General features: G+C 31.3%; 1 protein-coding gene across 2 annotated transcripts in view; it reads left to right on the forward strand.

Moving 5' to 3' along the window:
- Positions 1-16,905, forward strand: part of LOC126735893 (probable E3 ubiquitin-protein ligase HERC4) — a 56,300-nt gene that overhangs the window by 13,549 nt on the left and 25,846 nt on the right. For both annotated transcript variants that reach the window (XM_050440000.1, XM_050440001.1), the window contains exons 6-9: positions 61-313; positions 4,213-4,547; positions 7,670-7,966; positions 8,028-8,204. In XM_050440000.1, coding sequence (XP_050295957.1) covers positions 61-313; positions 4,213-4,547; positions 7,670-7,966; positions 8,028-8,204 — 1,062 coding nt within the window. The remainder of the gene's footprint in view (positions 1-60; positions 314-4,212; positions 4,548-7,669; positions 7,967-8,027; positions 8,205-16,905) is intronic.

Below are 16,905 nucleotides of genomic sequence, written 5' to 3' on the forward strand. Positions count from 1 at the left end.
AAAGGAACCAAAAGAGAAAATTATTTTGATTCCCTCAGGTTGTTCATCAGTTTATTTTAGGTGATAGAATTAATGGGTTCAACAGTAACACAATTAGCGTGTGGTAGACAGCACTGTTTAGCCTTTGTACCTTCGAGAGGGAGGGTGTACAGCTTTGGTATTGGGGGTTCGGGACAGTTGGGAGTGAGGAAAACCAATAGTGCCTACACACCTCAGGCGGTCCTGGGACCGTGGGTTTCGCCTGGCGGTAGTTCACTTATACCTAGCGACAATAAGAATAAGCAAAATCTAGTCATACAAAGAATATTTGCTGGTAAGTTAAGAACAAAATCCAAATGTATGACTTATGTGACTTCTATTTTTTTTTCAATAATTCTAATGTAAAAAGAAACCAACACCTTTTTTTGAACAGTTCATTTTAAAATTTTGTTGCTGCAATACGAATTACGGCTACAATAAAATTTAAAATATTTTGTTGTAGGCAAATAAAAAAAATAAATATTTAAACTGAAAACTATATTAAAGTTGTGTTAAACAATTTTTGTTTGGCTTGATTTGACCTTAAAAGTTGCGTTTTGGCCACGGAATTACAATAATGTATGGTGATAAAACATAATACCTTTCTGGTGATATCTTATAAATGTAAAAAAAATATCCGGATATTATATTGTTTTATTAATTTCGTTATTATTACTACTTACTTCATTATTATGGTAAACTATAAGAAAAAGTATATTTCTGATAGTTTGCCATAATATAAGTGTATTTATAGGGTAAATTTAAAGGACTGACATAGATGCAAGGACACACTTTTTATGTTCAGGTGCCCATCAGAACGACGTTATTTTTTTAAAACTGAGAGGTTAACAATTTATATGTTCCTATAAAATCTGTTAACAGGAGCGCATTTAACCCATAGGCCAAGTTATACAACAAAACCAGAAAGATAATCCTAACTATATCAATTAATGTATATAATATTTTAACAATACAAATTAAAATAAAAAAGACTTAACAGAGAGGTTGTCATAAATGAGGTAAGGCTTAAACGTGAAAATGTCATTAACACACATAAGGACGGGGCTTTTCTTAGCTTTAGTTATTATATATTAATAATAATAATAATCTGAAGAATAATTAATTATTCAAAATATGGTCAATCATTAGGTTCCAGATAAATAAGCTATGACAAAGACCACTAAATTTCCCAGAAGGGTGCAGAGTTTCCTCTAACTCTCATCTTGTTTAAATAGTTTAAAAAACGCCCATGATTTAATTTTATTTGCCTAATTTTTTCAGTTACGTCATACCAATGGGGTAAACGAATAATAGCTGAAATCGCAGGTATTATTTTTCCTGTAGATTATTATTTTGATGTAATTTACAAGATACAATGCGAATAATATCTCTTACATAGGTAACAACTCATAAGAACAACTCAACACCTATAACAAAGATTACGGACGATAAAAAGGGCTTGCGACGTAACAAGACAGAGAATTATTAATTACCTTATTAATTATTACATACATTCCAAGAAATCAGAACAACTTAAAAGACACATAACATTTGAATATTTTCTACACTAACTTTATACAAAAAAAAATTAGATTGCGCTATTTTCTTTCGTCATTATCATTTATCAGTGCTCCAATTATTAAAAATATTACGTTTTGTTTTTAGTAACTCTTGTATACAGTGAGAGCCAAAAGTCCGGAATAAATTCATTTAAAATTCAGGGGTATGTTTAAAAAAAACGCTCGGACACGTCGATTTTTATTTTTAACTGCGGGTTTTCTTACTACAATTTTATGTATTACAGGGTGGTCCAAAAATAAGTTACCACCATCAACTTCAATTTTTGAAATAAAAATACCTATTTTTTATTCTGTATTCTTAAAGAACAGAAAATTCTATACATATTTCATGTACAATGTCCTATACCTATCTTCATTTGTTTTTGAGTTATTGACAGTTGAAGATCGGCATATTTGCACTTTTGACATGTTATAAAATCCAAACGGTTATACATAGACAAATGCGGTTTGCACTTTTAATCGAAGCTTTTTTAAAACCATTTGTTGACACTAGCTAGTAAGTGTCAACAGGTACTGAGAATTTTACGGTTGAATTTCTAAAAAAACATATTAATGTATTTAATCAAAAGTATTGTATAAATGTTGAACAAAAAGAAACTATTCTAATCTAGACCGAATTAAATGTTCAAATTGAGCCCCATTAACTTCTTGACAGTAAGCGAGTCTTGATTCGAATTCTCTCAGAACGTTGCGTATCATTTCTTGAGGTATTCGTTGAATCTCATTTCTTATATTATTTCTCAATTCTTCTAAATTGTTGGGTTTATTTACATACACCCTATGCTTTAAATAACCCCACAAAAAGAAGCCCAAAGGAGTCAAGTCGAGGGAATTGTCCACTCCAATTGACCCCTTCGCCCAATCCATCGACCCGGAAATACCTTACTTAAATATTGGCGCACGGCTCTGCGGGAATCAGTTCGTTCCTTAAGAATTCCAAATAACGTTGACCTGTTAAGGTACCTTCGAAGAAAAATGGACCTATGACTCTGTCATTGATAATGCCGGCCCAAACATTCACAGATTGAGGATATTGGGTATGAGCTTCAATCACCCAATTTGAATTGGAGGAAGACCAGTAGCGGCAGTTCTGTCTGTTCACTGTACCATTGAGGCAGAAGGTCGACTCGTCAGAAAAAATTATTCTACGAGTAAAAAGACGGTTGTTATGGCAGACATTCATTATTGTTTCGCAATACTCTAATCGACGATCTGTATCATCTTCGTTAAGTTCGTGGATTAATTTTAATTTATAGGGATGATATTTTGCCTTTTTCAAAATCCTTCTTAAAGATGTTTTTCCAACATCGTTATCTAGTGCTGCCTGTCTAGTCAGTGTATGAGGATTTTCTTCAATTGACAAAATAACATTTAACTTCTTTTCCTCGGAAATTGAGGGACAACCCGATCTGGGTCGATCTCTGACATGACCTAATTCCCTAAATTTTCTTTCTAGTTTGCTAACGGTAGACTGAGATATTGTCTCATCAGCATACTTGGTATTAAACATTTTACAAACCTGGTGTTGGGTCCTAATGCGATCACCACATCCTATCATAATTAGTATTTCTGTTCTCTTAGTTTCACTTAACTTATTCATCTTTTCAGGCAATATTAAATTTTACAATAAACAAGGATAAGACTGCTTGACACCTGTCACTTCAAAAAATTATGACAACATCATTGCAACAATGGATGAAAAAACACAAAAAACAAGGTTACCTTAGTGTGCGGTGTTACATAGTTGCATGAATTATTGTATGTTCAGAAATTCAACCGTAAATTTCTCAGTACCTGTTGACACTAACTAGCTAATGTCAACAAATGGTTTTAAAAAAGCTTCGATAAAAAGTGCAAACCGCATTTATCTATGTCTAACCGTTTGGATCTTATAACATGTCAAAAGTGCAAATATGCCGATCTTCAACTGTCAATAACTCAAAAACAAATGAAGATAGGTATAAGACATTGTACATGAAATATGTCTAGAATTTTCTGTTCTTTAAGAATACAGAATAAAAAATAGGTATTTCCATTTCAAAAATTGAAGTTCATGGTCGTAAATTATTTTTGGACCACCCTGTATACATAAAATTATAGTAAGAAAACCCGCAGTTAAAAATAAAAATCGACGTGTCCGAGCGTTTTTTTTTTAACATACCCCTGAATTTTAAACGAATTTATTCCGGCTCTCACTGTTTATGTAAGTGATCTATTTTGTTTAGTTTTTTTTGTATAATTGGGTCTAGATCTTGAAGATACATTTCGAGAAACACTCAATTAAAAAAAAAGATGTCTGCCCTACTTATATTATAATATGTATTTAGAAAATATTAAAAATAAACTCTTGCAGTAGATTAATTTAAAAAAAATAAAATAATTGTAATGTTTCTTTTCTACCATTTTAGTACTTTACCACTTTAGTCGTTTAAATTCAATAAATATGAATTTGGAAAATTTAGGCTTTTTTTTAGAATTTTGTAGTATATTGGTTGTATATATTATTGGCTTTGTAGCAACAAATTTTTAAAGTGTCCAAAAGAGTCTCTTTAAAAAAAACAAATGCATAGCATCAGTACAAATATTTTTGATACTCACTCTTTTTCCATCATAGGCGGTGATCACTGTTTTGTCTCAGTAGTACCACAAGAGAAAAAAATTCCTCCCTATGACTGTAGGGACTACGATCCCCAAACGCAAATACTAACGGTGACCCCAAGTTATCTTAAGACCCTGTTAAGGATACCTTTAGTGGGACCAGTAGACCAAGATGTTATAAGTTTTTTAGAGACAGTATTTAAAAGTTTGGCCTGTTTAAATGGATCTTTTTTATTGGAGGATGATAGACACTATTACTGCACCAGCAAACATCATGGGTTGGATATGATTAAAGCTGAAAATACTTTTGATCTTATAGGAAAGATTGAGAATGAAAGTATACAGAATTTGGTAAGTAATAAATATACATTTCGTTTGTTGTCACCTTAGTGTAAAGAGTGTTACGATATAGTTATTACTTAAAGGCAAGTTAAAATACAGCCCTAATGCAAACAAAAATAAAAGAATAAAAGCCAAATTGGCTAGTATGGTCTTTTAAGTCCTCCTAGTATATGCAGGAAGATGGTTAAATATCTTAAGAGGTTAATATCTTAAGATAATTAACCATCCTGCACCGGAATCAGTGATGTTATAGCCACACGAAATTTGTTACCATTTCGAATTTATAGTAATTTATGTCCCCACATTTGTTACTATAAATTTTTAATTTTTTCTTGGGGTTGGTTGCTCCATAAAAGTTGTTTGCCTGAGGTCAAATGTTCTATATTCTATAGGCAACAGATCTATATTTATTTACTAGTAAAATCTCTCTGTGAAGAGGTACAATAATGACAGCCACTTAGTTCTCTTGCAAAGTATCCAAATTAGAAAGGTTGCATATGCAGCACAGGATTTCTTGTCCGATATAGACTTAATAATCTCAAAAGTTTCACATTCAATAAGTGGGAAAAAAATCCAGAGTTATGTAAAACATTAAGGATACAGCACCGACGTTTCGGGAATGCAATGTGAGTTCTTCTAAAGCAAAAAAGTAGTCCTAAAGCCGTTTCCTTGTGTAATATTGTTTGATACTGTATATACAGGATGACTATTTGAAATTTTATAATGGAGAATTGAGGGAAAAATCACTGAAAACAATTTCTACAATAGGGAAGTGAACACAAAATAATGTAATATGCTAACCTGCTTTCACTTACCCCTTTATCCCCATAGACCCAACTTTGATAGTTTATCTGAAAGCTCCTGCTACGTCTGATGTAGAATTTTTTTCAAATAAACCATTACTTTATTAATTAAATTAATTGAATTTTTCATTATTAATTTAATAAATGTTTAAAAACATTCTTATTACTACCGTAGCATTAATCTTGAAATTCTTAATTTACGCCTGTCATATTTTATTTATTCGTACCCGAAAAAATTGAGAAACATTATTTTTTCTGCTAAAATGATTGTAAGTGATATTGATAAGTCTAAAAAAAGTAGTTTTAAATATTTGGTATTTTTTGTATTCCTATTTTTACTTAAGGCATAAAACGGTACTATTATTAGAATTATTGAATTTCATTTTTATTTCGATACAAATTTGCACTAGAAATAGCATTTATCTGCAACAATGGTATACAGCGCAGCTGAACGTGTGGAACTTATTTTTATTTATGGTAAAGATGATAAGTTTTTTTTAAGAATAGCCTAGTATTTAAAATCAGAGGCATCCAGAGAAAAAGTAAGATAAGTGTATGTTCGACACATAGTGCAGATAAGAATCTGATACGATCGCAAATAAAGAAAGGGATGAACCAAGATTACTGGAGGAGGCAATACAAATTAAAGTCTGACAGTTTGCAATAAATCGTACTTTGTCGACTCGTCAGGCAGCTACAGCAAGTGGATTATCCCACGAATCTATAAGAAAAGTGCCTAAATTATATAAATATCATCCGTACAAAGCAAGAATTGAAGAATTGAATTTTCAGAAATTATGACCGCTCGAATTAATGCAGAACCTCGCCTCATCAAAAATATTTGCTTTAGTTATTACTAAAAAGTGCACGTTCTATTTAAATCGGTACTTAAATAAACAAAACTGTCGTTACTAAAATAACGAGAACACGAGTATTTAAAGGACATTCGCAATAGCCCCACAAAGTTTGGGCTAGTATATTGGGATATGTAATTACTGGCACGTTATTGATAGAAAGAAAGTTAAATCGCGAAATGTGTGCTGAGATAGTTCATGATGGGCTAATAGTTCATGAATTAGAGCATGAGAGAGAAGCACACGGCAATTTACATTTAGAAGAAAATTTATAACATTTTCAACATGATGGGGGCCTCATTATGTATTTCCAGTTAGACAATTGTTAAAAAATAATTATCCTAATTAATGGATTGGAAGAATTTGTTCTGTTTAATGTCATCCTAGCTCCCCAGACCTATCGCCTCTTGATTTCTTCCTGACAACAGAGCAACTGACGGAAATAATGGCTTAAGAATGCTGAGCTATTTCCAGAGAAACATTTGAAAATGTTCAGAAAATAGACTATTACTGTCTCTAAAGCAATGGAAATCATTTCGTACATTTCCTAAATAGAAAATACAATTTTAATTTAGTTAAGTAATGTTTTATTTGATAATTAAAAAAATTACATCTAAAGCAGCTTTGTAGGGTATGATTAAAAAGCATTTTTAAGAGCTTTCAGATAAAGTCTTACAAGTAAGGGATTGCCATTTAAAATTATACAGTAATGGGGTGGAGGTGAAGGTAAGTGAACACAAGTTAAGTATTACATTTTGTTTCTCTTGCTTTATTATAAAAATTGATGTCAGCGGTTTTTATTTATTTTTTAAGTTTTTTCAGATATAGCCACTGTTTCCAAATTGGCACCCTGAATACTGATCTAATTATCAAAGTTAATCAAACTTTTTTTATTTAAATTATGAGAAAAAATACTAATAGATAAGGATAATTTGAAATTTTTTAAATTAATATTGTCATTTATCTACTTTTGGGTAAGAATTAATGATTCCATCATGATTGTTTCACTTGCTGCACTCTATATAGGTATACAATGATTTAATTTCGATTACACAAGAGATGGTAGATGGTAGTATCATTCATCATCCCAAGCTATTTAAGGTGTTTTTGATTTTTGTTTCTTTTTTTCTCATGATAATCTAAAACAATGATATCCCAAGCAGGATTTAAGTTTAGTAATCATGGAGCATACAAAATTGATTAATTCTTAACGGCTTTTATCGCAATTTCTGCTTTATATTTAATCTTCTTCCTTTTTAATTAATAATTCTATAATATATATAATTTGGTTGAAAAATTTTATTATTTCTATTTTAATAGGAAATATTCTGTTTATTAATAAAGAGGCTATTAAATAATCCTACAGAAATTAGACACAATAATCTCTCTATACGTAAAAGAAAAGCACAATAACATATTTTGTATTTTTAGTATCCGCAATAACCCTTTTCATTAACTGTATACTACATTTCAGATTTGGACAGGAATAACAGAAGACGTACTTCGTCAGTTAATACCCAACCCTCCAGATGTCGAAGCCCTACGAATATACCTTATTTTACCTTTATATCATGAATTTAACAACTTAAAGCAATACATGGCATTACAAAAACCATTTGCCAGTAGCGCCCTACGTCTTAAACAGCCTGCCAATAAAGTTGTGGGAGGTTGGTGGAGTATGATGACCCCAGATTATTTTGAGAAATTAGTAAATATTTTTAAGAATGTCGCTAGTTATATATTAAGAAATCAGAAGATTCCACAAGGCAGGGTAAGGTATCTATCGAAAACTATGATGTGACTAAAAAATTCTTTGTTTTTTATAATTTCAGACAGCCTTTTATGATGCCGCACTGGTTTCTATGTTAGATCTTATGGCATATCTTAATAAATTGAATCACAACGGGGCCGAAGGATTGAAAGTTCCTTATGAGACGTTTCATATAAGCGATCTTCAGGATTATTTAGATATTCGATATGACTATGTATTATGGTTGACAGATCAGGACGTAAGTTGAAATTGTGCGTTTTTTTATGCAGGCTGTCTATTTAAAATGTTACCACTACCATCATAAGAATAAGATTTCTAAGCCCAACTAGCATTTTTGGCAACAGCTACGTAATCGCGACTATAAAGAATACTTTAAAGTTGTGGTTACTAGTCGCGGGAACCGTTTAGGCACCGTTCTGTTACCACTTTTTTACCAAAATTAGGAATGATTTTGCTGTAGCAAATACGTAATTCTATCGTCCCGGGAACTTCTTTTCAACGTCCCATAGTGGTTTTCGGGATGTCATAAAGTAGTAATTTTGCAGTGCTAGTTACTAAGAAGTTACTGAGACAATATTATGCAAACATTTTGATTCTCTTTCTTTGTCAACACAAATAATTTTATATGTCCGTCTTTATTCTAAGTGATGTCGTTGTATCGGGGTTAATCTACTTCATATTGTATTTAATATAGCTGATATTATCGCTTACCGGAGTGGAAAAATGTAAACGAAGCAAATTTTACTGTTAAACATAGGCAATATAGGACGAAAATAAAGAACGCCTCATTAAAATAATGACTTTTAACAAAAAAATATACCAAGTTTAAATATTTAAATTTAATTTTTTAAAGAAGGTAGATAATTTTTTTCACTCCTCTTTACTCCTATAAATATAAGAAGTCTATAATTTAATAAAAGTTGCATAAAATGTAAAAGTATTCCGATTCTAGCAAATTCATAAAATCGTGCAATACCTTTTCACAAAATGGAGTCAAATAATTAAAAAAATATGGCGAATTGTTGTTAGAGTTACCAAGAAGTTCTTTTGTTACTTCAAAGTAAAAATGACTTAGGAATAAGTAAATTATTTAAAAAAAATGCTACTATAAAGTATATTTTACTGCATAGTAGAAATAATTACTTAAAGGTAATTTGCTTTAATAGCCAAGGTGGTAAATATTACTTTAAAGAAGAAATAAGGGTAACTATTTCGGTCTTGTTACTGATAATATTACTTCAAAGTGTATTACTGCGTGGTAATATTTTGAAGTTCCTATGTAGTCGCAAGAACTTGAAATTTAACTTTGTAATCGCGCTTACTTAAAAGTTCCCGTTTAATCGTCCCACCGACCAATATTTTCTACTTTATAGTAACGACGTTGTAAAGGTAATTAGGTCAGGTCGCTAAGCGGTATCAGCTACCATCAGAGCTACCGCAAAGTAATAATTACTATATAGCCAAGTATTAAGTTAATATTACGTATTTCTTACTACTATTTTTTACTTGGCAGTTATTTAAACTTATAAGATATTTTTTTGGTACCAGTTACCGATTTATTACTTGAATAAAGTAATATAGTCAAACAATGTTGTAGCCGTAACTAAAATTGCTAGTTTGGAGGTCGTTTAAATTACATAAAATAAGCTGATTTGTATCCTGATATAATTACAGAGTGGCAAAATTTTTAAGAAAGTTTGCATCGAAAGCTTAATTATAAGTTATTGGTTTTTTGGGATAGTCTGTTCGGAAGCAGAGAAAATAATTATATTAAAACTACTACTGGGTGGTACTTAGGTAAAAAGGCATTTAAACAACAATTTTATGATTTTAACTTAAAGAAATAACGTTCATTTCTACTTTTTTATATACCAATATTAACTGCGGTCTTCGGACTTTTATTTTATATTTTAAAAGATTTTTTTTTAATTTGCTTGAAAATTATCAACTTTTTTGGCATGATATCATCAGATATATTTCATTAAGATATTTTTTGCTAAAAAAGGTGTGATTTATTTACATTTATAAGACATTTATTTACGTAAAATAGGTATCATCTGAGTCTTTTTTAATTTTGGTTTAAGGACCCGTTACATGATACTCTTCCCCTAGATTAGATAATTTTAGACAAAAAATTTAAGTAGCTCTATACAACATTTTCTAATTGCTGCAAAATATCCGAAATTAAATTATGATGGGGAGTGTTTTAAATATCTTATATAATAGTACTGCTATGTTCTAAATATACACTGGTGGCCAAAAGTAGATTGACAACTACTTATTTTTCAAATTTGTTTATATCACGGTTTAGGAAATGATAAATTAGGTGGGCATTACCTGATTAAAAAACAACGGAGCCTATTTGTAATGTTTAATTATATTTAAACTATTTATTCGTAATACCCAATTTTATTTAAAAAAAAATGAAAAAACCAAACAATTTTCAAGTGGCCAAAATTAAATTGACAAATTCAAAGCTTACTAAAATAAAAATAAGTATAGAAAATGTAAAGGGTTTTATTCGATAATGCGTTGTATAGCCTCTATTTCTTCTCATTTCCACCAACCTTTTGGGCATTGACCTAATTAAATTGTCAATATAGGACGTGTCAATGGATATCCAGCATGCCTTCAAAGCTTCAAAAAGTTCTTGTTTATTTTTAAAATTTTTACATCGGATGTGACGATCAATGTAATCCCAAATGTTCTCGATCGGATTTAGGTCCGGTGACTGTGACGGCCATTTGATAACATTAATTTTTTCTTGGGTCAACCATTGCATAACGACCTTGGATGCGTGTTTCGGATCGTTATCATGTTGAAAGTAGTGGTTGAGTGGCATAACTTCATCAGCGTAAGGTACCATAACATCCTGCAGTATGTCTTTATACATGAAACGATCCATCGTGCCTTCTATCAAGTGTAGTGGACCCATCCCATAGCCCGAAAAACACCCCCACACCATCACGGAACCACCTCTATGCTTGACTGTGGACACCGTATATTTGGGATTATACCTTTGGTTCACAGGACGCCTAACATATCTTTTGCCATCCGAATTAATCAAATTGAACTTTGATTCATCACTAAAAATAACCTTTTTCCATTCGGAGACTGTCCAGTGACTATGTTCTCGAGCAAAGCTCAATCGCGCCTGTACGTTTTTAAAACTTAGCAGTGGTTTCTTTGCAGGGCGTCTTGTTTTTACATCACTATATTGAAGTCTCCTTCTAATGGTACGACAACTAACTGAACCCACACCTTCTTCTTCTTCTGAAGTTGCGAAGTTCTGAAGTCTGAGTGTTCTCTTTTGAAGTTGCGAATGGGTCAAGTTTTGCTTTTTTCAAAATTAATTTGTCAACACGACTAGTGGTCTTCTTTGGTTGGCCAGTTTTTTTTAGAGGAACAACACTTCCATGGAGATTAAAATTTTTTATTATTTGACTTACTGTTGCCCTCAAAAGAGAAAATTTTCGAGCAATATCCGCCTGTTTAACCCCTTTCCGGTAATCGTCGATTATTCGCATCTTAATATCGATCGTTAAAGTTATACCACGTGGCATTGTGAATATTTTTCAAAACTAATAGTAAGTAAAGTCAAATCAACAGAAACCAACGCATAAAACTCAGAGACTGAATAAATATGTTGTTTGTCAATCCAATTTTGGCCACCTAGCAGTCAAACAAAATTATTGGAATTTGATAAAAAAAATATTGAGAAAAAGTGCAGGCAATAAAAATCTATGGAATTTGTTTCTTCAAACTATGTTGTTTACATTCCTGAACACTAATAAGCTCAACCGGTTTTTCCTTTGCTTCAGATAAAATATATCCATAAAAATGGAATTTGTCAATCTACTTTTGGCCACCAGTGAATATTTATTTTTCTTAATTCCTGTAGAAGAGTTCACTTAAAAATAATAATCATAATTATCTTTATTGTACATACTCAAACTATAAAGTAAAATATAAATTATGCAAAGGTGGAAAATACCTCTCAGGAACAAGCTCTAAAATAAAATCCACCAAAATTTATATAAAAATAAAAAATATTTTAAGACCCAACTAAACAAAATTACAATTGATTCACAAAGTAATCCGAGCCCTAACACAAAAAAAGTTTAGACATTATCGAATTTATATAAAGTTTTTTTTTCATAAAGGTTAAAAAACATCTTATAACCTATTGATATATATTGTTTGCACATCATGTTAACCAAATTGTTTTTATGTAATATGATACTGAACAAATATTGATAATATCTCGATATTTTGCTCACACATACATTTTCAGAAACAAACAAAAAAATACATAGTAGCAGGCCATGGACAAACAATCTATTCTGTCAATCAATTTGCTTTAAAACGATATAATTTGATCATAAAATTGTTTTGCCAAGGAAAGACTTTGGGATATCGCTAAGCAAATAAATGTGGCAAAATCTACTCGGTGATAGATAAAAAAAAGCCACGTAAAATTAGTCCAAGAATGCAAGTCTAGCCTACATTTTTACAAGGTATGTAGGCTGAATTTAAGAAGTTGCATATATATTACGTTAAATTGTTGCTTTAGGCAAAAGAAAAGCCTTTGCTTACGGAAAAACAACAGAAAAGGCGATTAGCTTGGGCTAAGGAACGGGTAATGTGGACTTAAGAAGATTGGAAAAAGATAATTCAGATAGATAGCGACGAATCGAAATTTGATGTGTGTGTGTAAGTGAACTCCAGTACAGGATTATAAGAAACAAAAATAGGTTATTCCATAAAGAGTGTCTAAAGAGAAAAATTAAGTTTTCATCACGGTTAATGGTATGGGAATGCATGCGTGCTTTCACTGTTGAAAAACTTCATGTTATCGATGGAGCTGTGAACGCTTCTAAATATCAAAACATCCTTGGAAGTAATTTGTTAGTGTCAATTCCAATTTTATCACCACTTTATTTTACAACAAGATCGGACATCATGTCATACGGCCACGAAAAAGTGGTTGAAAGATAACAATATTTCCGTTCTTGACTTGCTTTCTAGTAGTCCAATTAAAAAATATCCAAATTATATGCCACAAAATAAAGCAGCAGTTAAGAAATTATCCACAGCGAAATAGGAAAGCCCATGTAAATTTTAAGGTCAATTATTGACTTCCCTGTACAGGGTGGGCCAATTTAGACGTTTTCTTATGGGAAGTCATGTCCCTGTTAGAGATAAAACAAATGTTGACCTCCATTCTCCGGGCTCAAATTTTAAAAGAAGTTTATTGAAGCAAATGAAATTTTGCTATGGCAAACAGTTTGGCCGCTAGAGGGCGTTTCTGAAATTTGGTCATTTTCGTTTTTCGGCTATGGCTGTTGTGTTTTTAAAGATAAATGATTTCTGTAAAGACTTTCTTATAGCACTTTTAAGCGCTTAACATGCTCATGATATTTAAATTTATACAGGGTGCTTCATTATTATAAATTTTTTTTTTTTTTTTTTTTAATGGAATGCATATTATTTTTTTGCATTTTCTTGTAGCCCTTAAAATTCCCTTTTCAAATATATATAACACTAATAATCTAAATTTAATAGTTTACGATATATAAATAAATTTAATAAATATTAAAAACACGTAGGTAATGACCCGCCATTTTAATCGCGTAAACGGAAGAGTAGGCGTGTTTTAAACTGCTACAAGTGAAGCTTAATATTTACATAAACAAACTTGTTTTTATAATCTATGTTTTCCTTTGTATTTATATTTTGATATTAGAATCCAAAAACGTATCAATTTTTCAAAAAATTCCTTATGATTAGATGTTTTATCAAATATAATGAGAATTTAAGGGCCTGCGATATTAACGTCCTTATTAAAAATAAGTGCAGTTATTTAAGACACTCAAAGATTAAAAAAGGACGTTATAGGTTCTGTATTTTTTATTTGTGATACTTCAGTAAGCGCTTTTAAAAATCAAAAGTAAATTAAACAATAGCTCCTGTTTTATTAAATATTAATTATATTAATGGACAAATACAGCTATAAAAACAAAATAATACTGTAAAAAAAAAAAAAAAAAATTAAAGTATTTATTTATTTATTTATTTTAAACTTAGAATATGAACCAACAAACAAAAAGTAAAAACCAGATTTTATTTTTTTATTGATATTTTAACTAAAACTGCAACTCTATATATTACGTACTTATAACAAGTGTTCAAACTGAGCTCCTTCCTGATCAATGCACCAGCGGCTACGTTTTTCAACATTATCAACAGCGTTTCTTAATTCAATATTTGTTATTGTTGCAAATGCATTATGTAAAGCTTCTTCCAACATTACTCTTGAAGTAATTGGCTGTTGGTATACCAAGTCTTTTATTCTTCCCCAAAGATAAAAATCTAAGGGTGTTAAGTCAGGGGATCTAGGCGGCCAACGTATTGGACCTTGATTTCCTATCCACTGCTCACCAAACTGCTCATTTAAATAATTACTGACCACTCTAGAATTGTGCGGTGGCGCACCATCCTGCTGGAAAAATATAGGATGCCTCTGCTGGGCTAGAGGCAATTCCTCTAGGAAGCGCTCAACTTGCGTTTGCAGAATTTGTAAATATCGCTCTGAATTTAACTGTCCATCATAAATATAGGGACCAATAAATCTACCACGAAATATGCCTACCCATACACTAAAACTGTAACGGCCTTGATTTCTTACAGCCACCGTTGCGTGAGGATTTGCTTGAGCCCAGGTATACCTATTATACCTATTAAAAATGCCTGCACTACTAATCGATGCTTCATCCGTCCAAATACAATTGTAGCCAAATGTTGTATCTTGACCACACTTTTGCAAATACTACCGACAGAATTCCAATCTTCTATCACGATCCGCAGGAAAGATGAGCTGAAGAAAGCGAGATGATGAGCTGAAAGAAAGCGAGATGATGAACTTTTCGGGTTCGATAAGCTTTATACCTATATTTTTTTTAAATCCGTCTTGCAGAGGTCCTTGGCACACCAGTTTCTACTTCCAATTTCCGGGTGGATAGATTAGAGTTATTTTCAATTGCGCCCAAAACTGTTATATCCAATAGTTCTTGATCGTCATTTATATTATTATTAGCATTTCTTCGCGGTTTAGCAAAAGAACCAAAATTAATAAGGTTTCTTTTTAATTTCTCAAACAGCGTACTATGTGGCTGCCCCCGTTCTGGATATCGTCGTTGATATAAATTACAGGCCTCTCTTGCATTTTCATTACATTCAATAAAACATTTAATCATATCGAATTTTTCATAGTTTTGATACATTGTGATTATCACATAAAAGAAATACAAAGTAAAACAGATTATGAAAATAAGCTTGTTTATGTCAAAATGACGTATTACTCAAAGCAGTTTGACAACCGCCTACTCAACCCTTTACGCAATTGTTTCACCCGCAATTGTGTCACCCGCCTACTCTGTTTTTTAGGCGTTTTAAATGGCACGGCATTATAATTTATTGATACTTAAGAAATCTATTTATATCTCCTAAACTAATGAATTTAGATTATAAGTGTTATATATATTTGAAAAGGGAATTTTAAGGGCTACAAGAAAATGCAAAAAAATAATATGCATTCCATTTAAAAAAAAAAATTAATAATGAAGCACCCTGTATAAATTTAAATATCATGAGCATGTTAAGCGCTTAAAAGTGCTATAAAAAAGTCTTTACAGAAATCATTTATCTTTAAAAACACAGCAGCCATAGCCGAAAAACGAAAATGACCAAATTTCAGAAACGCCCTCTAGCGACCAAACTGTTTGCCATAGCAAAATTTCATTTGCTTCAATAAACTTCTTTTAAAATTTGAGCCCGGAGAATGGAGGTCAAAATTTTTTTATCTCTAACAGGTACATGACTTCCCATAAGAAAACGTCTAAATTGGCCCACCCTGTACATTACAGAAAAAATGTAAGATAACTTTTTGAAGAGACCAATCTGGCAAACCCCTAGTGCAAAATTTTAAAAAAATTTTAATAAGCGAATCTTGAATTATTCAATTAAATGTAATTGCAAAATTACCAAATTTTCGGTTCAGGTAAAACCAGACACCAGCCACCAGCAAACAATTTGTTATAACGCTTTGTCAAATCTGACGTACACCCGAATACAAGAAATGTTTTTTTTTGCGTTTTATCAATCTCACAACCATACATTCAAAGTAAGACACGTTAACCTTACTTTTTTATCTAAACTTTTATTTAATATAACGATGAAGTTAAACCAATAACAATTATTATTATCGATTATTAAAAAAATAATTTTATCATATTTAGAATTGAATTAAACCAATAACAGTATCTGAAATATTTTCAGTTTATTTTCCCATTAAGCCTATCTGGTCCATTTCAACCATTAAACCTATTGTTAGTCTCTTAAACGTTAGTCTATTAAACGTATTGTCAATAAATTCGAGTCCAAAGACATTGCAATAAATAATTGTAAATGTTTAACATTTACAATTATTTATTACGGTACCTTTGGACTCGAACTTATTGACAATACGTTTAATAGTTGAAATGGACGGAATGGACTTGGTGGGGAAATAAATTGAAAACATTTCAGATACTGCTCTAAAACGTTTCGTGCATTCATATGCGTTTCCCGCATAATGCCACTTAATTATGGCTATTTTTTCGTCGATTGAATAATTCATACTTGTTTTGAAATATCGACTGTCACTGATTTATTGACACTTTTCCTCACGTCAGTGACAATATTCATTTTACTGGTGCAGGTTTGGTTTTACCTGAACCGGAAATTTGCTAATTTTGCAATTACATTTAATTGAATAATTCGAGATTTGCTTATTAAAATTTTTTGAGACTTTGCACAAGGGTTTGCCAGATTGGTCTCTTCAAAAAGTTATCTTACATTTTTTCTATAAAATGTACAGGGAAGCCAATAATTGACCCCCT

The sequence above is a fragment of the Anthonomus grandis genome, chromosome 5 (genome assembly GCF_022605725.1).
Source record: "Anthonomus grandis grandis chromosome 5, icAntGran1.3, whole genome shotgun sequence".
In the NCBI taxonomy this organism is placed as follows: Eukaryota; Metazoa; Arthropoda; class Insecta; order Coleoptera; family Curculionidae; genus Anthonomus; species Anthonomus grandis.